This window comes from Aedes albopictus, chromosome 3 (assembly GCF_035046485.1).
Source record: "Aedes albopictus strain Foshan chromosome 3, AalbF5, whole genome shotgun sequence".
NCBI classification, from domain to species: Eukaryota; Metazoa; Arthropoda; class Insecta; order Diptera; family Culicidae; genus Aedes; species Aedes albopictus.
Window position 1 is genome coordinate 186345402 of NC_085138.1, and position 17029 is coordinate 186362430.

Here is a 17029-nt window from a genome sequence, read left to right on the forward strand (position 1 = left end):
TTAGTCAGACTGCTATAAAGCAATTGCTTCGGTCAGCTCTAGGTCGAGGTTAGTTATCGCTTGTTGGACTCAAATCGAGAAGCTGAATTCAGCAAACAAATTGAGTCAAACAAAATTGTGTCGTACAGAGTCTCCTATAGCGGTGGCGAAGTATCTGATGAATCTAAGCAGAATTGCAGTCTTCTTCGTGGAACCACTCACAAGAAAATGTGTGCTAATAGAAACCAGGACCTCAAATATTGGACATCTGTTTAGGACCAAATAATAGACCAGTTTACTCCGGGTTTATGTTATGTGCATTGATTTCCTATATAATATTGGAGTTAAAGTTTTTCTGTTTGAAATGTTTATTTTTTATAGTAATACTACATTATAAGCATGTATGAATATCTATTTCTCCTTATTTACTGTTCATAATGTTTGAAATAATTATTTTTGGTTTATTATTACTGCATGATGGATGTGTTAGTAATGTATTCAGACACAGCCTTCTCTTTACTAACACCAGAAATCATTTTCTTGCAGACGACGAAGGCGGCAACGTAAAACCCATACTGCTCAATGGCAAATCAAAGTCCTCTCAGGATGAGCTCCAAGTACGCCTCGGGTTCTTCCTGGAGAACAACCCCCGTCGCAACCTGCGTGTCCCCATACAGTCGTGCAGTTCGCTTACATCGACCAACACCAGTCCTGTATCGACGCTCACCGGATCATCCGAGGCGGACGTTTCTCGGACGTTGCAGCTACACCAGGAACCAAACCACTACAACACCGGCTGTGATTCGATTGGCTCCATGATGTCCGTGTCCATATCGGAGCAGAGCAACGCCTCGTCCAGTCCGATGAGTCGGAGACATTCGGTTACCAGTAAGTGTGGTAGAAGTCTTACTAGAAATTGGATATCCCTAACAATACCTATTTTATTTCACAGCATCGCAAGGTGGTGGCAATATCGATGACCTCGCACTGTTCAAAACCAGAAAAACGACCGTCAGACGATCGGCCCGATCCGGACAGATTAAAGGACCGATCGACCCAAAAATCCGATTTGCTCAATACCGTCAGCATCAACAGCAACTCACGTTGAAGCCGTTGTTCTTCGAAGTACCTACTCAAGAGCCTGATCCACTGTTTGTCGGACGGCATTGGCTAGTGAGAGAACTGGCCAACGCTGTTCAGTCTACAGACTCACCTGGTATTCTACTGAATGGGAACTTGGGAACCGGGAAAACAGCGCTACTGCTGCAGTTGGTAGAATACTCATGTTTTGGACGCCGCAAGGAGATGCCTATTCAGGAGAATGATGGCATCTACTGCCAGATCAACGTTGCCCATGATAGATTGCGTAATCTTGCTTCGCACGTGGTGGCCTATCACTTCTGCCAGGCGGACAACAACTCAACCTGCCTTATTCCCGATTTCATTCACTCCCTGGCGGCTCAGCTGTGTCAGGCACCGCAGCTAGCTGCATACCACGAGTTTCTCCTTGGCGAACAAGCTCTTCAGAACGTTCTTAGCGTGAAAGAATGTATAGCCGATCCTGAACGAGCTATGGTCATGGGTATACTAGAACCATTGTCTGCACTGCGAAGAGTAGGGAAAATACCTCCAAAGAACTGCGTCATCTTGATCGACGGACTGTGCGAAGCTGAATATCATAGGCCCGATCACGGAGATACCATTGCGTCGTTTCTGCAGAAGATGGCTGAACACTTCCCCTCGTGGTTGAAGGTAATTGCTACGATCCGAACGCAAATGTCCGAGTTCACGAAGGGCTTGCCTTATACGAAGATGAGTCTCGACAATTGGAACAGCAATGAGGCTCTGCAGAAAGATATCCTCGAATATATCACATTCCGGATCAATCAAAGTTCCAGTATACAGCACAATATTGCCGGAGGCAAAGAAATCATCAACACCAGTCTCCATTTCAAGTTTGCGCAGCATTTGCTAAGTCTTACGAAAGGTTCCTTCCTCTACGCCAAGCTAACATTAGATCTGATCGAACGTGGCAGTTTGGTGATCAAATCGAGCAGTTTTAAAGTGTTGCCGGTTTCATTGGCTCAAATCTTTTTACTCAACTTTAATCTACGCTTTCCAACGACCAGCGCATACGACAAGATCTCCAGCATTTTGAGCGTCTGTTTGGCTGCTCTCTATCCACTGACATTGACTGAAATCTTCTACTCCGTCAACGCGTTGATCGTCGAAGGAGAAGGCGGTGAACACATCGATTGGGAGGAGTTTGTCTGTCGGTTCAAAACGTTGACAGGCTTCTTGATCAAGCGGATAGACAACACGTACATGTTCTTCCATCCCTCGTTCAGGGAGTGGTTAATAAGACGAGATGACGCAGAAAGCACCAAGTTCATGTGTGATCTCAGGAATGGTCATGCTGGCATTGCTCTGCGGCTATCTCGCCTGCAAGCTCCTCTAGATCCTGATCAAGCCCTCGAGCTAGGTCACCATATCCTGAAAGCCCATCTCTACCGCGCTGCTCCTCAACATCAATCTCCGAGAGATCTGCAAGCGTTTTGGGTGTCCTCGGTAACCGGATGCGTGTCCTCTGCACTGTGTACCCTCCGCAATGTATACAGCCCAAACATTAAGGTTTCAAGGTTACTTCTTTTGGCCGGAGCTTCCCCAGATCACATTACCAGCTTTTTAGGCAGCGCAACTGTCCTTTGCATAGCGGCTCACGAGGGAATAGTACCAATGGTGAGCCTGCTGCTAGAGTTCGGGGCCAACGTGGAGAAGACCAACAGTCAAGGGTGCACACCGTTGATCCTCGCCTCGGCGAAAGGACATTGCGACGTGGTTCGTCAACTGGTTGCCGCTGGCAGTGCTCTTGGACAGACGGACACATCCCAGAGGTGCGCTCTAGTTCATGCTGCCATCACGGGAAAGCTGAAGGTTGTCAAATACCTTGTGGCATGCGATTGGAACCCACGGCCGGATAGCAATGACGTGACACTGGAACAGGCTGCTCAGCAAGCATTGATTGCCGCTGCCAGTCAAGGGAACACGGAGATTGTCGAGGATTTCCTGGACATGGGTGAGGTTCAAGTGAACCGATTGGATATCATAACCGGTGAAACTGCCCTGACTACAGCGTGTACCAATGGACACACGGAAACGGTGACAATCCTGCTCAGTCGCGGAGGATCAACTGACGTTCGAAATCGCAAAGAACAGTCTCCTCTACTGATTGCAGTGAAAGAAGGTCATTGGGCAATAGTCGAGAGGCTACTGCAGAGCCAAACGGATGTCGAACAAACGGACAGCAATGGAAAAACGGCTTTAATGGTCGCAGCCGAAGAGGGACATGTTGGAATCATCGAACTGCTGTTAAACAGAGGTTAGTACATTAACCACCATAAAAATCCACTTTGGTTCTGCCCAGCACTAAATTTTTCCTCCGATTTGTTTCTATAAGTTATTTATTCATTTATTTAGTACACCTAGGGAATCGCGCCACTTGGGCGGTGGCTTCTATTTTCAGTCTGTTTTCCGCTATAACTCAGTCAAATTTGAACCAATTGACACAATTTTTGGAATGCGGTGAGATAGGTATAGTATCTACCCGTGTACAACATTTCAAGTAAATTGGTTCAAAATTGACTGAGTTATAGTGGAAAACAGACGAATATAGAAGCCACCGCCCAAGTGGCGCGATACCCTATGATATATATTATATACATATTCGATTTCTAATAACTAATATAATTTTTTACGTCTGTAGGAGCATCCCTTGGTACGTTAGATAAGGATGGCCTCAGCGCTTTAAGCTGGGCTTGCCTTCGAGGAAAGCAACAGGCTGCCAAATGCTTGCTGGAGAGAAATGCAGACAAACAACATGCTGACAGCACTGGCAGAACTCCGCTGGATTTAGCCGCCTACCAGGGATCTGCCGCACTGGTCCAAATGTTACTGGACCATGGAGCGCAAATTGAACACGTGGATATAAACGGCATGCGGCCGTTGGATCGCGCAATTGCCTGTCGCAACGTTCAGGTGGTGCAAGTCTTCCTGAAACGAGGAGCCAAGCTGGGACCTGCTACTTGGGCAATGGCCAATGGGAAATCAGAAATAATGTAAGTTATGAAGCCCTTCAATATCAGAAGCTTATCACTTTCAAGTTTATGCTACTCTTTGCAGGCTCATACTCTTGAATAAACTCCTCGAAGATGGAAACACCTTGTATCGTAAAAACCGTCTGCAAGAAGCTTCCCATCGTTATCAGTACGCTTTGAAGAAAATCCCTTCAACGTCGCTTGCCAACGGTGACAGTGGTTCCGACCAGTCAGCTTTGTACTCAGCCGATACGAACAACAATTCGGCCAATAACGCAACCTTCCAACAGCTGAAATTCAACTTTATGCTCAATTTGTCACGCTGCAAGCGGAAAATGAACGTAAGTACCTAGTTACAACTAGCTACAACTACAACTAACGAAAATTTTATGTGCGATCTTGTATATCAAATACAACACCTTTGAGAAAACCAAGAATGTTAAATAGAATCTCTTTCCTAAATTCTTACCCAGGATGTCGCGGAAGCAGTTGAGCTAGCAGCCCAAGCAATCGAAATCAAACCGAACGCCTATGACGGATACTACGCCAGATCGAAGGCTCTCATGGAGTACGGCAACTACGGGGAAGCCCTCAGGGACGCCGGTTTGGCTCTGACGAAGGCACAATCCACGTCCTTGGAAATACGGGAAACGCTCACCCGACTGCACAGCGACTTACAGAAGCGTCACATGCAAACTCTGGCGGAAGCAGGACATGCTTCCGCCCTGAGTGGATTGGGCGGCGACATCAGTACCAGGTCTAGTTCCGTGCACAGCAGCCGATCCGTCGCCGAAGGCATGGACATAATTACAGATTTGTAGTTATTGAAAATAATACTTAATATACGATTAAACATTAGTTTAAGAAATGTAACGAAAAAACGTAAAATCGAAAAAAGACTAATGCAAATCATCATTCGCAATGCAATAAAACCCTTAGTGTGTTAGCTTTCATTAGGGTAATAAATTCGTTTCGACCTACTACATTTTTCCTTCTCGACTTCTCTACTATTTAATATGTAGCACTAAAAGTGCACAATACTATTGCAACATGTAATTCCTTTGACAAACATTTTGTGCAGCGTATTCAAACTAGCTTAGAATCGTCCAACATCCATCATAATTTATTGAAGCATACGTTTTGCTCCGAGCCTATACCTACTGTCTGTAATTGCATATCAATCCCGTCTTTGTTGGGTTTTATATTCATGTGGGACAGTTATGCGGTTAGACAGTGTACGAGAGAGTTTTATTCAAGAGGAACAACCACAGAGATTTTTCAATTGTACTGCATGTAACTTGAAGCATTTTTAGATTTTTTTTTTTCTAAATTCTGTTAGCCATACATGCAATGTAGGTAATGTACATACTTTGAATGGAATGTTGACAAGCAGAAAAAAACTTTATACTATTTATATGCATGTTTTGGACTTAGAAAATGGTTTACATAACTGGTATAATGCCTACTTAGATTATAATTAAATTATTTTGAGTGCTTGTATATAATAAACAATATTTTTTTATAAAATACCCAATAAAAGTAACAATAAAGCATCTGAAATCTTAATAACTTACTTGTGTATCAATCATATCACAATTATTTACACAACTTATGGGTATATCTTGTTTTTTTCATGGCGTGACGTCCCAACTGAGTAAACCTATTACACAGTGCAACATTTTTTTTGTCTCAAGAGCACACTCATGTGCCTCTGACAGATTTTGGGTTGCTGAACCCGAATCTGGGCTCAGATTTGCTCCAGCACGTCACAATTTTGAGCTATACCTCAATGTATGGGGCAAATAATGCGATTTTGGGCTTTTTTGACTGCAAGCCATTAAGCATGGACATATTTTTTTAAGTAAACAAAAGGTAAATTGGTCAATTAACATCTATATTAACGACTTATGCAAAATATTTCGTTTTACCAAATCAAATTTAATAGATTTAAGCATTTTATGTTAGTTAGTATGTAAACTTGCATGCAACTTTTGGAGGGTGACTGGTACCTTGAACAAAAACCCCATCCCGAAAATCGACTGATTTGTCCGACCATCCAATCCAAATTACCAAAATCGTGTTTTCGAATGACGAATCAGTCATACGGCAATCATCCTAAAAAGCAGATGACGATCATCTTATGCGCGTAGGAGACGACGCACGCTATGTGAATGAATATTAGTTGCAGAGCGAAGGCTACACAGATGCATCGAATTTATTCATCAATAGCGTAACAAGTTCCTTGATCGTGACACTCGGGACGTTGACGATTATGCGTCGCATGTCCTATCGTGGACATGACATCGTTTTTGAAAAAGGTGCCCGCGAGGGCATCCTGGCCACTAAGCACAAACTTTTTTGAGAAAGTTAGCGGTGACATTATTGTTATCAATCGCTAAAAAACAAAGTTGCTCGACCATATGGTCGACATTCTATTTTCAAATCACTGTCATCCGGTTTTAGGATGACATCATTCGGTCGGTGGACCATACGGTTTCCGACCGAATGTCGTTAAGGGGCGTGATCGTATCGCCTCTCAGTCGATCCTGGGCGGGGGGTTTCGTTCAGTGTATGGGAAATATCGTACCCAACATAAATCGCTTAAAACTATCAAGTTTGATTTTGTAAAATGAAATATTTTGCATGGGTCGTTAATTTAGATGTTGATTGATCAAATTACCCGTTGATTGCTTGAAAAAAAAAAATATTTCCATGCTTAATGGCTTGCTATCAAAAAAGCCCAAAATCGCATATTTTATCATATAAATAGAGGTATAGCTCAAAATGTTCGAGGACTAGCAGAGTCTGAACCAGGTTTGGGAGCAAAATGAAAACACGTCTTTTCTACTACAAGACTGAACGCAAAGAGAAAGATTTATTTCAATTCAACATACAAGAGGTACATAAAAGCAACCAGGTTGCTGCGATTGATTTTCACATTAACGACTTAACCTTCCGTAACTCGCGCGGTTGGCTACCTGCGTCAGCACCACGCTAATGCTGAGTACAGAAAGCGAGATTTTTTAAACATGTTGTACAAAATACAACAGCGCGATCGCTCGAGAGTTAAATTCAAACGTGTGTTACCATTGGCAACCGCATCGTCACGCATGCCATCGCCACCACGTTGATGTTGCACTAGGGTGTGCCACCTCCAACACTCCTCCTCAACATCAACTGTCTCCGTAGTTGAATCGCAGTCATAAAATTTGTCATCATCATGACCACCAGAAATTGAATTCTTCACTATCTCGTTATGCGCCAACTCCTCGTTGCTGATGACTCCTTCGTTGTGAACATTGTTTCTACGATGCTTACGGCGACAATTCCGAGCAGCCACACCCTCGGAATCCATGGACATCGCACGCTCTTTCACCACGTTCAGAGCATACAATCCACCAACATTATCAGCAGTCGCGATCACATTACCGCCGAAAATCAACCGACACTGGTGCGCAACAAATTCTGTTCTAACATTTTTCGTTGCAAGTTTCGAAACCGAAATCAAATTCTCCTTCAGAGCAGGAGCATAAAGGACGTCTGTCAATGTAACCGAAACTTTCTGATTTTGACCGAACAGAAGCCAGAGTTCTCAAGCCGGACGTACAACTTTTCGATGTCCGCCAGATACCGCTCCATGTCCTCATCGCACTGGTAATTCTGGTTCGTAATCTGCTTCAACAACGTTACCTTCTGTCCCAGCGATGCCTTCTGGTGATGGTCCTTCAATGCCGCCCAAGTATCCCTCGCCGTGGTTTTACCTCGAATCATCCCGTACTGGCTCTCATCCACCGTCAGTTGGATCGTGGCCAGCGCTCTTTCGTCTCCTTCAAGCCACGCGTCCGTCACAGGATTCGGGGGAGTTCCGGGGTCGACATACTTCCACATTTGCTCGCGTCGTAGCAGTGCTTGCATCGAAAAGCACCACGCTACGTAGTTCGTGTTCGTCAGCTTCACGATCCGTGCCCACTCCATCTTCAGACAGCTTCCGGAAAACAGGGAACTTCTAACCTGAGCTGTATTTTCAGGAACGGCTTCTGCTTCTCAATTCGGCGGGTCAACCAGGGTGCTGCGATCGATTTTTATGTTAACGACTAAAATTCAAACCTATGTTGCCATTAGCAACCACATCGTCACGCATGCCATCGCCACCACGTTGATGTTGCACTAGGGTGTGCCACCTCCAACATCCATTTGTCCAAGGTCGATCATACTTGTTTTGTTCGGCAAATCATTTCTGACTGAAATTGTTGTTCTAGATCTAGATTATAGTCCTGTTCGTCAACCGTCGGACTCACGCCTTGAGAACCTCCGAACAACCAGTTTAATATGTATATCATTAAAAATTGAAACCTCACTCCCTGTGATAGTACACATTACAAGGAAAAACTGTGATATCTGGAAAGAAATACGAGCCTGGGCGAGTTTAGTTTCAGTGTTTATTCGACCAAAACCAACACAAAGAAAAGGTGTATCTGAGTTGTAATGTGAAACATATTCCAAAATGAACTGGATCACTTTTTTTTTAATATTCTAGTGTTAGCCAGTTGGCCATTCATTGATAGTGACAGTGTAACGAGTAAGAATAAGAGATACGCTAAATGTCATTTCTACCAACAGGCACGACATTTTGAATCTCATTAATCTTACACATCACCGTAAAATCAAATATGAATATTTGCATTTTAGTGGATGCCTACCATTCTGCTGAAATCCAATGAGACTCATTAAGATCATATTCCTTGTGCCCGAATCCTGGTATGGGAGATCCAGCCCACAAATTGACAAAGAAAATGCACTAGATTACATCACTGCAAAAGAACAGAGAGAGATTCAGATTATTAGTGAGATGTTCCGCAAGTTTTGTTCGATGAATGATATGGATGAATACAAATCAGTAGCTAAATTAATGCGTAGGAATTAGGAACAAGTTTTCTTCATGTTTCTATCAAAGCGAGCTGAGTTGGTAATCATCACAAAATCGTTCGTACATAGTGGAATTTTTAAAGGTGAGAATAGGATGCTTACCTACTGAGAAATCTGTAACTGATGTCCTGGTATTCTACATGGCATGTGATAGAAGACCATATCTCCACTGGAATTGTAATAAGAAAATGTACAAATTAGCGTTTACCAAAACCATAGCTAACGAACAATTCAAACAACGTTTGAGCAAATTCGAATCAGGTGCCAGTATAATCTTAAACGAAATCGTAACATCCTGTCTCCGTAAAACACAGAAACATTGGATGTCGTATGATTTCGTTTCAGTCTCGTCATCGGTATCATCATTGGATTTTGCTCGTGATGTGTGGGAATTTATGTTCTTTCTTTTAAAATGAAATGAATAAGTTAAACATATATTTACCTTTTAGGTGGATCACTTGCCACAATAGTCATTCCATGATAAGTCTGAAATTAAAAGAAATGAGACTGTGTTAAAACAAGTGCGATTGGTTTTCTGGTTGTGACGGATAGGGATTGGGTAACGTCAGTAACTAAATTAATGCGTAGGAATTAGGAACAAGTTTTCTTCATGTTTCTATCAAAGCGAGCTGAGTTGGTAATCATCACGAAAAGTGTTTACGATGGGTGAATGAACTAATATTCAGAAATCCAGGAAGCATTGAGCGATTTTCAAAACTATTGGTTTTACCAAACAACTTCAAATATAGTATGTTTGACCTATCAAAGGGAAATCTAACTTAAAATGATCATAACGTGTTTACGTGAATTTGCCCAATGCTTATCAAAACTTGTGAAATATTAGTTCAGATTCATTAAATAATTCAAATAACGTATGACAAGAGCCCTTACCTTTTCAAGTGAAAAGACCATCAGCAATGCTGAAACTCGATTTCAGCTATCCCTGATTTCCTGGAAACAACAAGAAAAACATATTACAATTTGTTCATTTTCCTCGATCTTGCGATAATTGTGCTAAGACCAACAAAGTCAGCCGCCAATATAATCTTGAACGACTTCGTAACGTCCTGTTCCCGTAAAACACAGAAACAATGGATGTCGTGTGAAGTCGTGTCAGTCTCGTCATCGGTATCATCATTTTGAGTATGCTTGAGATGTTTTGATTAATTGAATGAATGTGCTTACCTTTCGAAATCGAACGCCAACCAGATGTGACCAGTTTGTGTATCTACAAAAAAAAAAGAAGAAAAACTTCATTGTAGTTGATGGACAAAACCTAGAGCCGTGTCTTTGGATTTACAATAGCATCAGTAGCTAAATTAATGCGTAGGAATTAGGAACAAGTTTTCTTCATGTTTCTATCAAAGCGAGCTGAGTTGGTAATCATCATGAAGTGTCCAAGACTAAAATTTCAAAAGCCACATAAAAGCATTGGGCGATTTTGCAAAACTTGTCAAACTGATATCGTTCGAAGGTTGAATTAATAATTCAACTAGCTTTTTCACAAACCTCAATGCTTTTTGAACTTGTGAAATATTAGCGTAGATTTTTTAAACTATAAGCCATTTGATGAAAAATACTAACCTTAATCCGAGGAAAGGGTTTCTACTGTTGAAACTGAATTCAACAACTATTGTGGTTCTCTGGAAATAAAGATAAAAACAACTATTAATGTTTGTTCTTTTCTTCGGACTCGCTCGAAACGCATTAGAACCAATCGAATCAGCCGCCAATATAATCTTAAACGAATTCGTAACATTTTGCTTCCGTAAAACACGGAAGCGTCAAATGCCGTATGAATCCGTGTCAGTCTCGTCATCGGTATCATCATTTTGATTCTCATGATAAGCATTCAGAAATGAACTTTTCTTACCGTTTAAACTCGAACGCCAAAAACTGGAAAGGGTCATTTTGGTAAACTGAAAGAAAAGAAAAATAGAGAAATCGTGTTAATAACACTTGTTAAATGAATCCTAAAACGGTGTTTTAGGATTTGAACACATCGTCAGTTCTAATAATTAATGCGTAGGAATTAGGAACAAGTTTGCTTCATGTTTCTATCGAAGCGAGCTGAGTAAGTAATCATCACATTTGAAACGTTGTACTAAATGACCGGTGCTGTTTAATTAAGAGTGTTCGATGAAACTGTTGATAATTGGCCCAATTTTTAGTGATCTGTTGGAAACATTTTACAGTAGACGTTCGATAAGTGCAACATTTTTACGTTTCACTTACCGAATGGAATTTGATAACTGCAACAACTGACAGGCGTCACATTACCGTTAGTTGCTGCATAATGCAACTAATGTGCATACGAAAAACATCGCATTGCAACAAAAGTGCATTTGTAAAACATCACATCGCTGTTGACATTTCATTTTGACGGATAGCGGTGCAATAATTGGGTTTTTAAATTTTGAAAAATATATTGATTTTTTGATTTTATACGAAAGAGCACCTTTTTCTGAGTCACTATGATTTTTTTCAGATTTTTAGAACTTTGTTTTGGTACCTAAAATCAATTTCAAAGAGATATTTTGAAATTACCTTTTGACAGCTCCTCCCAGTACAAACTGCAACGAGGGGTGATTCGACAAATCGCTCCCATACAAACTTCAAATTGATTTTTAAATAGGTTCCCGGACTCCAAAATTCATGAAAATTTGGATTTCGGCTCAGTTTGACATGCAGATTCAGAATATCGAATTATCTCAACACCGTTAAAGAAGCCAATTGCAAAATTGTTGCACTTAGCGGACTTGCAGTTGAAAAGCGTTTGTACCGAGCGAACGTCTACTGTACTTATAAATCCAGAATATTTTTTTTCAATAGCTCGACCAAATACCTGTCACACCTAAAGATAAAATGTAATGCATGCATAAATCTATTTGGCATTTTGACTTTCACACAATATTCATTCAGTTGTGTTCATGAAATAAATCGAATTAATAACGTCTTAACGACAGTTACTAAAATTATCGCTATTAATGATAATTATCACAACTATCTTTCGTTAGTACCCACTATGTAATATTATCTTCATCAGTGAGGGCAGTGTTAGAGATACTATATTCAGGCCAAACATTGCAATAGGTCCTATCTGCAGAGGAGAGACTCTCTTTGTTCACTTTCTCTTTCAATTATTGCAAAGTTATGGTACACTTTTCAACTATTTTTGCAGTACAAATTAAAAGACGATTGTTTTGACCATCGTTCAATGCAATGAAACAACCATAATACAAATAAACAGCTGAGATATTAACGAAAGAGAGGGAAACCAAAGAGAACCTCTCTTCTGCAGATATGACCTTTATACATGTTTGGCCTGATATATTGTATTTTTTACGAATAATCAGACTTTGGCGACGAAATTGAACTCGCCCTAATATGGTACTAACCTAACATTTATGACACATTTTTGCCTCCTTTCCCCGATTCAGGCGAAACCAGCTGATTTTGTTATGAAAACATAAACAGCTGGTAGCCGAGAACAATAAGGATGAACGTAAACATCGGTGAACCAGCTGGTTTTGTTGTGTAAACATGACCAGCTGGTGGACCGAGAACAAAAGACCTTAATGGTAAACATTGAGACGGCCGGCGAAAACTGTCACATTATCGGGCGAGTGGCAAAAACCCTGCGACTGAGATTAACAGCGAAATCGAAAGCGAAATATGAGTACGACGAAATTTATCGCATCAAAGTCTAAGTCGAAAAAAAAATCGCAATATCCCTTTTTGGAAAATGATTGCGGTCACGTAGTTGCTGCTCCAGTATCGCCAGACCAGCTACACTCACACAAGGAACCAACACACTTAAATTAAGTCGCCGACCTCAGCAAACGGATTGCCGAGAATCCAACAGCCGAGAATCCGGTAATATTTTTTACTGAACCTCGGTAAAAGTTTTACCGAGATGTCGTTAAAACTTTGCCGAGATCTCGGTAATCCAACTTTTTACCGAGATCTTGGCAAAGTTCACCGAGACTCGGTAATGGTTTACCGAAATCTTGGTAAAATTTTTACCGAGAATCAGTAAATATTTTACCGAGATATCAGCTGTTGGATTCTCGGTAAACCGTTTACCGAGATCAACTTCTGAATTTAAGTGTGAATGAGAGAGCTGCTTGGGACCAACATACATCTTCAGTGTTTGGGTGTTGATGATCTTCTATTTTTAAGGCGACAATACGCCTTTTCATTTGACGTCTAAAATCAGCTGATTTTGGGGATCTTTGACATTTCTCCTATGAAACTGACAATTCAGCGTTTGCGCCTTTGTTCGGCAGTTGTTAACAGTGGCATACACGGATCTGTCACCTGAAAAGGCCTATGGCGCCTGCTAGGTCAGGTTGCAGGCCAATGTGGGGATAAGGGGGGAAGCGTTTTTGGGATTTTTTAATTTTTAAATAAGGGTTCACGCATTGGTGCGTGGATCCCAGGCGTAAAGTAACCCAAGCTGTTAGCATAACTGCCCGATATTTTTTTCACTTTACCTTATCGTGCTTTACAAGAGGTTTCAGGGGGCGTTCCATGGATATCCGAGGGGTGTTCCAGAGGGCTTCAGGAGGGTTCTAGGGCTTTTCAAGGGGTTCCAAAGACTTTCCAGAGGTGTTGCAAAGGTATTCATAGTATTAACCCTTTCTTTCCCACGAGGTTTTTTGACAATTAAAAATAGATTAAATGGGTTTTAAACAAATCACCAGAACAAAAGATGTATAGTTTTACTCCAAAATATCGTTAGAAATGAAAAATTTGATTTTCGGGGTGGATCACCTGTGATCCATTGGGAAGATCGATGCACTGAAGGCACATATATAAATTTAATTTTTTTATTTGTATATTGTTTTTTTTTTCAAAAACTTAATATTTATAAATCGTCCATTACACCTTTAATTTATTTCGAGATTCTAATCTAGCCCTTCTGTAAAATATAATGAAACTTGTCGCACTTCTTGCAGTTATCATAAGTAGTTGTTATTAGATTCACTTCGAATCTATGGATTCTCTTTATCATATATACCCTCCTGGATTCATCTGCGACTTATTGCCGGCGATAAATAGGTAATATTATATGAAATAATGACATTTATGTATGAAACACTATTAACAATGGCAAATTTCTTGGATGTAAACAAACATGCTAACAAGCAACAGGTTAGATCAGGAAGGATAAAAATGTCGTTATGTTCCCAATGGATCACTGATGATCCACATGTTTGTTCATTAAATTAGTGTTTTATCGTCAACTTGTTTGTGAAACGGTATTTTATTCTGCTAATATACATACTACAGGGCATGCTAGTATTTTTTTCCGTTTAAAATAATGTTCAGGTTTCGGAATATTGAACATTTAAATATTGTTTGAATTAAAATAGAAAAAATACCGACCTTTACTAAATCATTTAGCTCTAGAACAAAAACGAGCAGAGAAATTTTAACCAACCTTGGCATAGTAGTTCATTAAACATATACAAACATCTGATGAAAAAAATGGAAATGATCTAATTTATCATGTATTTGTATGAATAGTGCAAAGTAGTGGATCACCTATGCTACCATGGGAAAGAGAGGGTTAAGGGGGTCCCAGGAGTATTTCAGGACATTCCAGGGGGTTCATGAGCTATCCAGGGGTTTTGAAGGGGTTTCAGGGGCGTTCCAAGAAGTTGAAGAGGTCCCATGGGTTTCCAGGAGTGCTCCAGGGCATTTTAACGGCGATTTTTTCTTCCGTCATTTTTGCTTGTACTCATCCTCTCTTCTTGGCGTAACGTCCTCACTGGGACAAAGCCTGCTTCTCAGCTTAGTGTTCTATGAGCACTTCCACAGTTTTTAACTGAGAGATTGTACTCATGTTTAACACTATTTCAGTCAACCACTGAAACTTTTTTAGTGTTTTAAAAAAGCTGAAACTTCCAGCTTTTCATTAGTGGATTCAGATTTCAAATACGCTCAGCACCTAGAATGTGTAAGACCTAGGGTAATTCATGTATTTTGGACAGGCTGAGGACAACGTCCCCTAGCTTCCTTAGAAAGCAATTGGTTATTTCGCAAAGTTACTAATACGCTTTTAATATGATTGTACTTTGCGTTCCTGGTGACAAAAACCTTAACGAAAGCATTTTAATCTGAGAAAATCACAATATCCAATCGCCTGTTAGAATTGCATTTTGGACACCCTCAGGTATATATAGTTTGGACAGGGCAATTATCTCAATGTTTAGCCATGAATACTGCTAAATCATGGAAGTAGCATAAATTAACAAATATTTTCTTGCAAATAATCAATTTCTCCGCTTAACGGGCATCTATTTTGATAATTATTACAGTTTTTTTTTTTTGTTAAAATCGAAGAAATATTGCCAGACCCACAAAATACGCCTCCAAGTATTCAATTCCACAGCACCACCATGTAGTTCTTCAGATGACCAAAATATATTAACAGTAGAAAACATGCAATGTATTTTGGACACCTCCTTTTTTAAGCGTTCTAGATGAATGTTAAGAGATTGGCTGCCTAATGCTTCTTTATTGAACATTTTTCATTGCAATAAGGCTTTTAAATTTCTTACAATTATTATTTCAACGAATTTGGGGTGAATATTGGATATGACTGTGATGTGTATGTCGTCTTGCATACCTGTGCATTTGAAGGGTTTTAGTGAAATAATTTACATTTTCGATAATGTTGAAGTAAATTCTTAATTGTTAAGCGTATTTTCAACGTAAGTCACCAGAATAGGGTCTGTTTGATCCAATAATCGATATTAAGAAGTATCTACTTTTATTAGCTCTCTGGAACAATACATTCATCGCAGTGCATGTCCAAATTATATACATGTCCAAATTATTTTTTTTACCCAACTCATAAGTACATAATTTCCAGACTACACCAAAAATGTGTAACAGTATAACATTCACAAAAACAGCTCGTACACTCTTCTAGATGCGAAATGTGAATATTTTTTTTTGTTTACCAAGGTCACTAGTAAACCAAGCTAGGTTGCCGTACATTTTTGATCAATCGCCACCTTCAACATTCTTAAAGCCCAAGGTGTAAATAGTGGGCCGGTCTCAGCGAGAAGTACTCACCAATAAAACAATGCAACCGGTCTTAAGTACAGGTTCTTTAAATTAATTAAAATGTAAACTAGTATACACCGTTACATACCTTTTGTGACTCCGTGCAATGTAAGCTGGTATAGTCTCTGCGTGCAACATCCAACAGGAAACAAAAAATCTGAAACAAGAAAAAATCATGTTTTAACATCTTGAACGTTTTCTAACAGTTTACTACAAGCGATGATGTGCAATTCAGTTCTAATATTTAATGCGTAGGAATTAGGAACAAGTTTTCTTCATGTTTCTATCAAAGCGAGCTGAGTTGGAGATCATCATTTAAAAAGAATTGTTAGGCTACGATCACATTAGATGGTTACAACAGAATGGTTTTGACGATGCGGATTTGTCTCTTTCTAGTCCATTGTAAAATATCAATCCAATGTGATCGTGAGACTTCAAAATTGTAAAAATACGTACCTTGATTAACTCTGGAAAATGCATCCTTTTCCGTTTCTCAGTCAATCTTTGACATGGGAAGATCCTGTAATTGAAAAATATCCACCAAATATAATAGCTTTCTCGAGCAGTCGGAACTTGCTAATGTGCAATGATTACGGCTTCAGTGTATAATTTAATGCGTAGGAATTATAGGAACAAGTTTTCTTCATGTTTCTATCAAAGCGAGCTGAGTTGGTAATCATCACAGAATATAAGTTGTGAAAGGTGTGAAATTCAAGAGTTTGAGTGTAATCTTACCTGTTTCTTTTGTTGTTGTAGGAATCATGTTCTCTCATTATGAAAGCAAATCTGCAAAAGAGAAGAAAAGCAGCAGATTAGTACATTGGTCATTAGTCCTGGAAAATTGAATAATCCCTATGTTGATAAGTCAGTCGAAATCATGCGACTCGTTCATAATTATTGTAAATAATTCAGAGACGAGAAATAACTAATGGAATGATCAGATCATCATA

The 17029-nt window shown here is 40.0% G+C and overlaps 1 protein-coding gene and 1 long non-coding RNA gene across 6 annotated transcripts in view; one reads left to right on the forward strand and one right to left on the reverse strand.

The window, feature by feature from the left end:
* The window catches only part of LOC109429189 (protein TANC2), a 453344-nt gene extending 447702 nt beyond the window's left edge, over positions 1 to 5642 (forward strand). For all 5 annotated transcript variants that reach the window (XM_062856594.1, XM_062856595.1, XM_062856597.1 and 2 more), the window contains 5 exons: positions 526 to 867; positions 932 to 3358; positions 3743 to 4094; positions 4159 to 4414; positions 4547 to 5642. In XM_062856594.1, coding sequence (XP_062712578.1) covers positions 526 to 867; positions 932 to 3358; positions 3743 to 4094; positions 4159 to 4414; positions 4547 to 4894 — 3725 coding nt within the window. In that variant the 3' untranslated portion in view covers positions 4895 to 5642. The remainder of the gene's footprint in view (positions 1 to 525; positions 868 to 931; positions 3359 to 3742; positions 4095 to 4158; positions 4415 to 4546) is intronic.
* LOC109429188 (uncharacterized) lies at positions 5432 to 16785 on the reverse strand. Its single transcript, XR_009998733.1, has 7 exons — positions 16536 to 16785; positions 16168 to 16236; positions 10185 to 10918; positions 9891 to 9950; positions 9442 to 9485; positions 9102 to 9168; positions 5432 to 8884 (listed from the first exon to the last, which is right to left on the reverse strand). It is a non-coding gene; the product is annotated as an uncharacterized LOC109429188 (long non-coding RNA).
* Between the last annotated feature and the right edge of the window lie 244 nt (positions 16786 to 17029).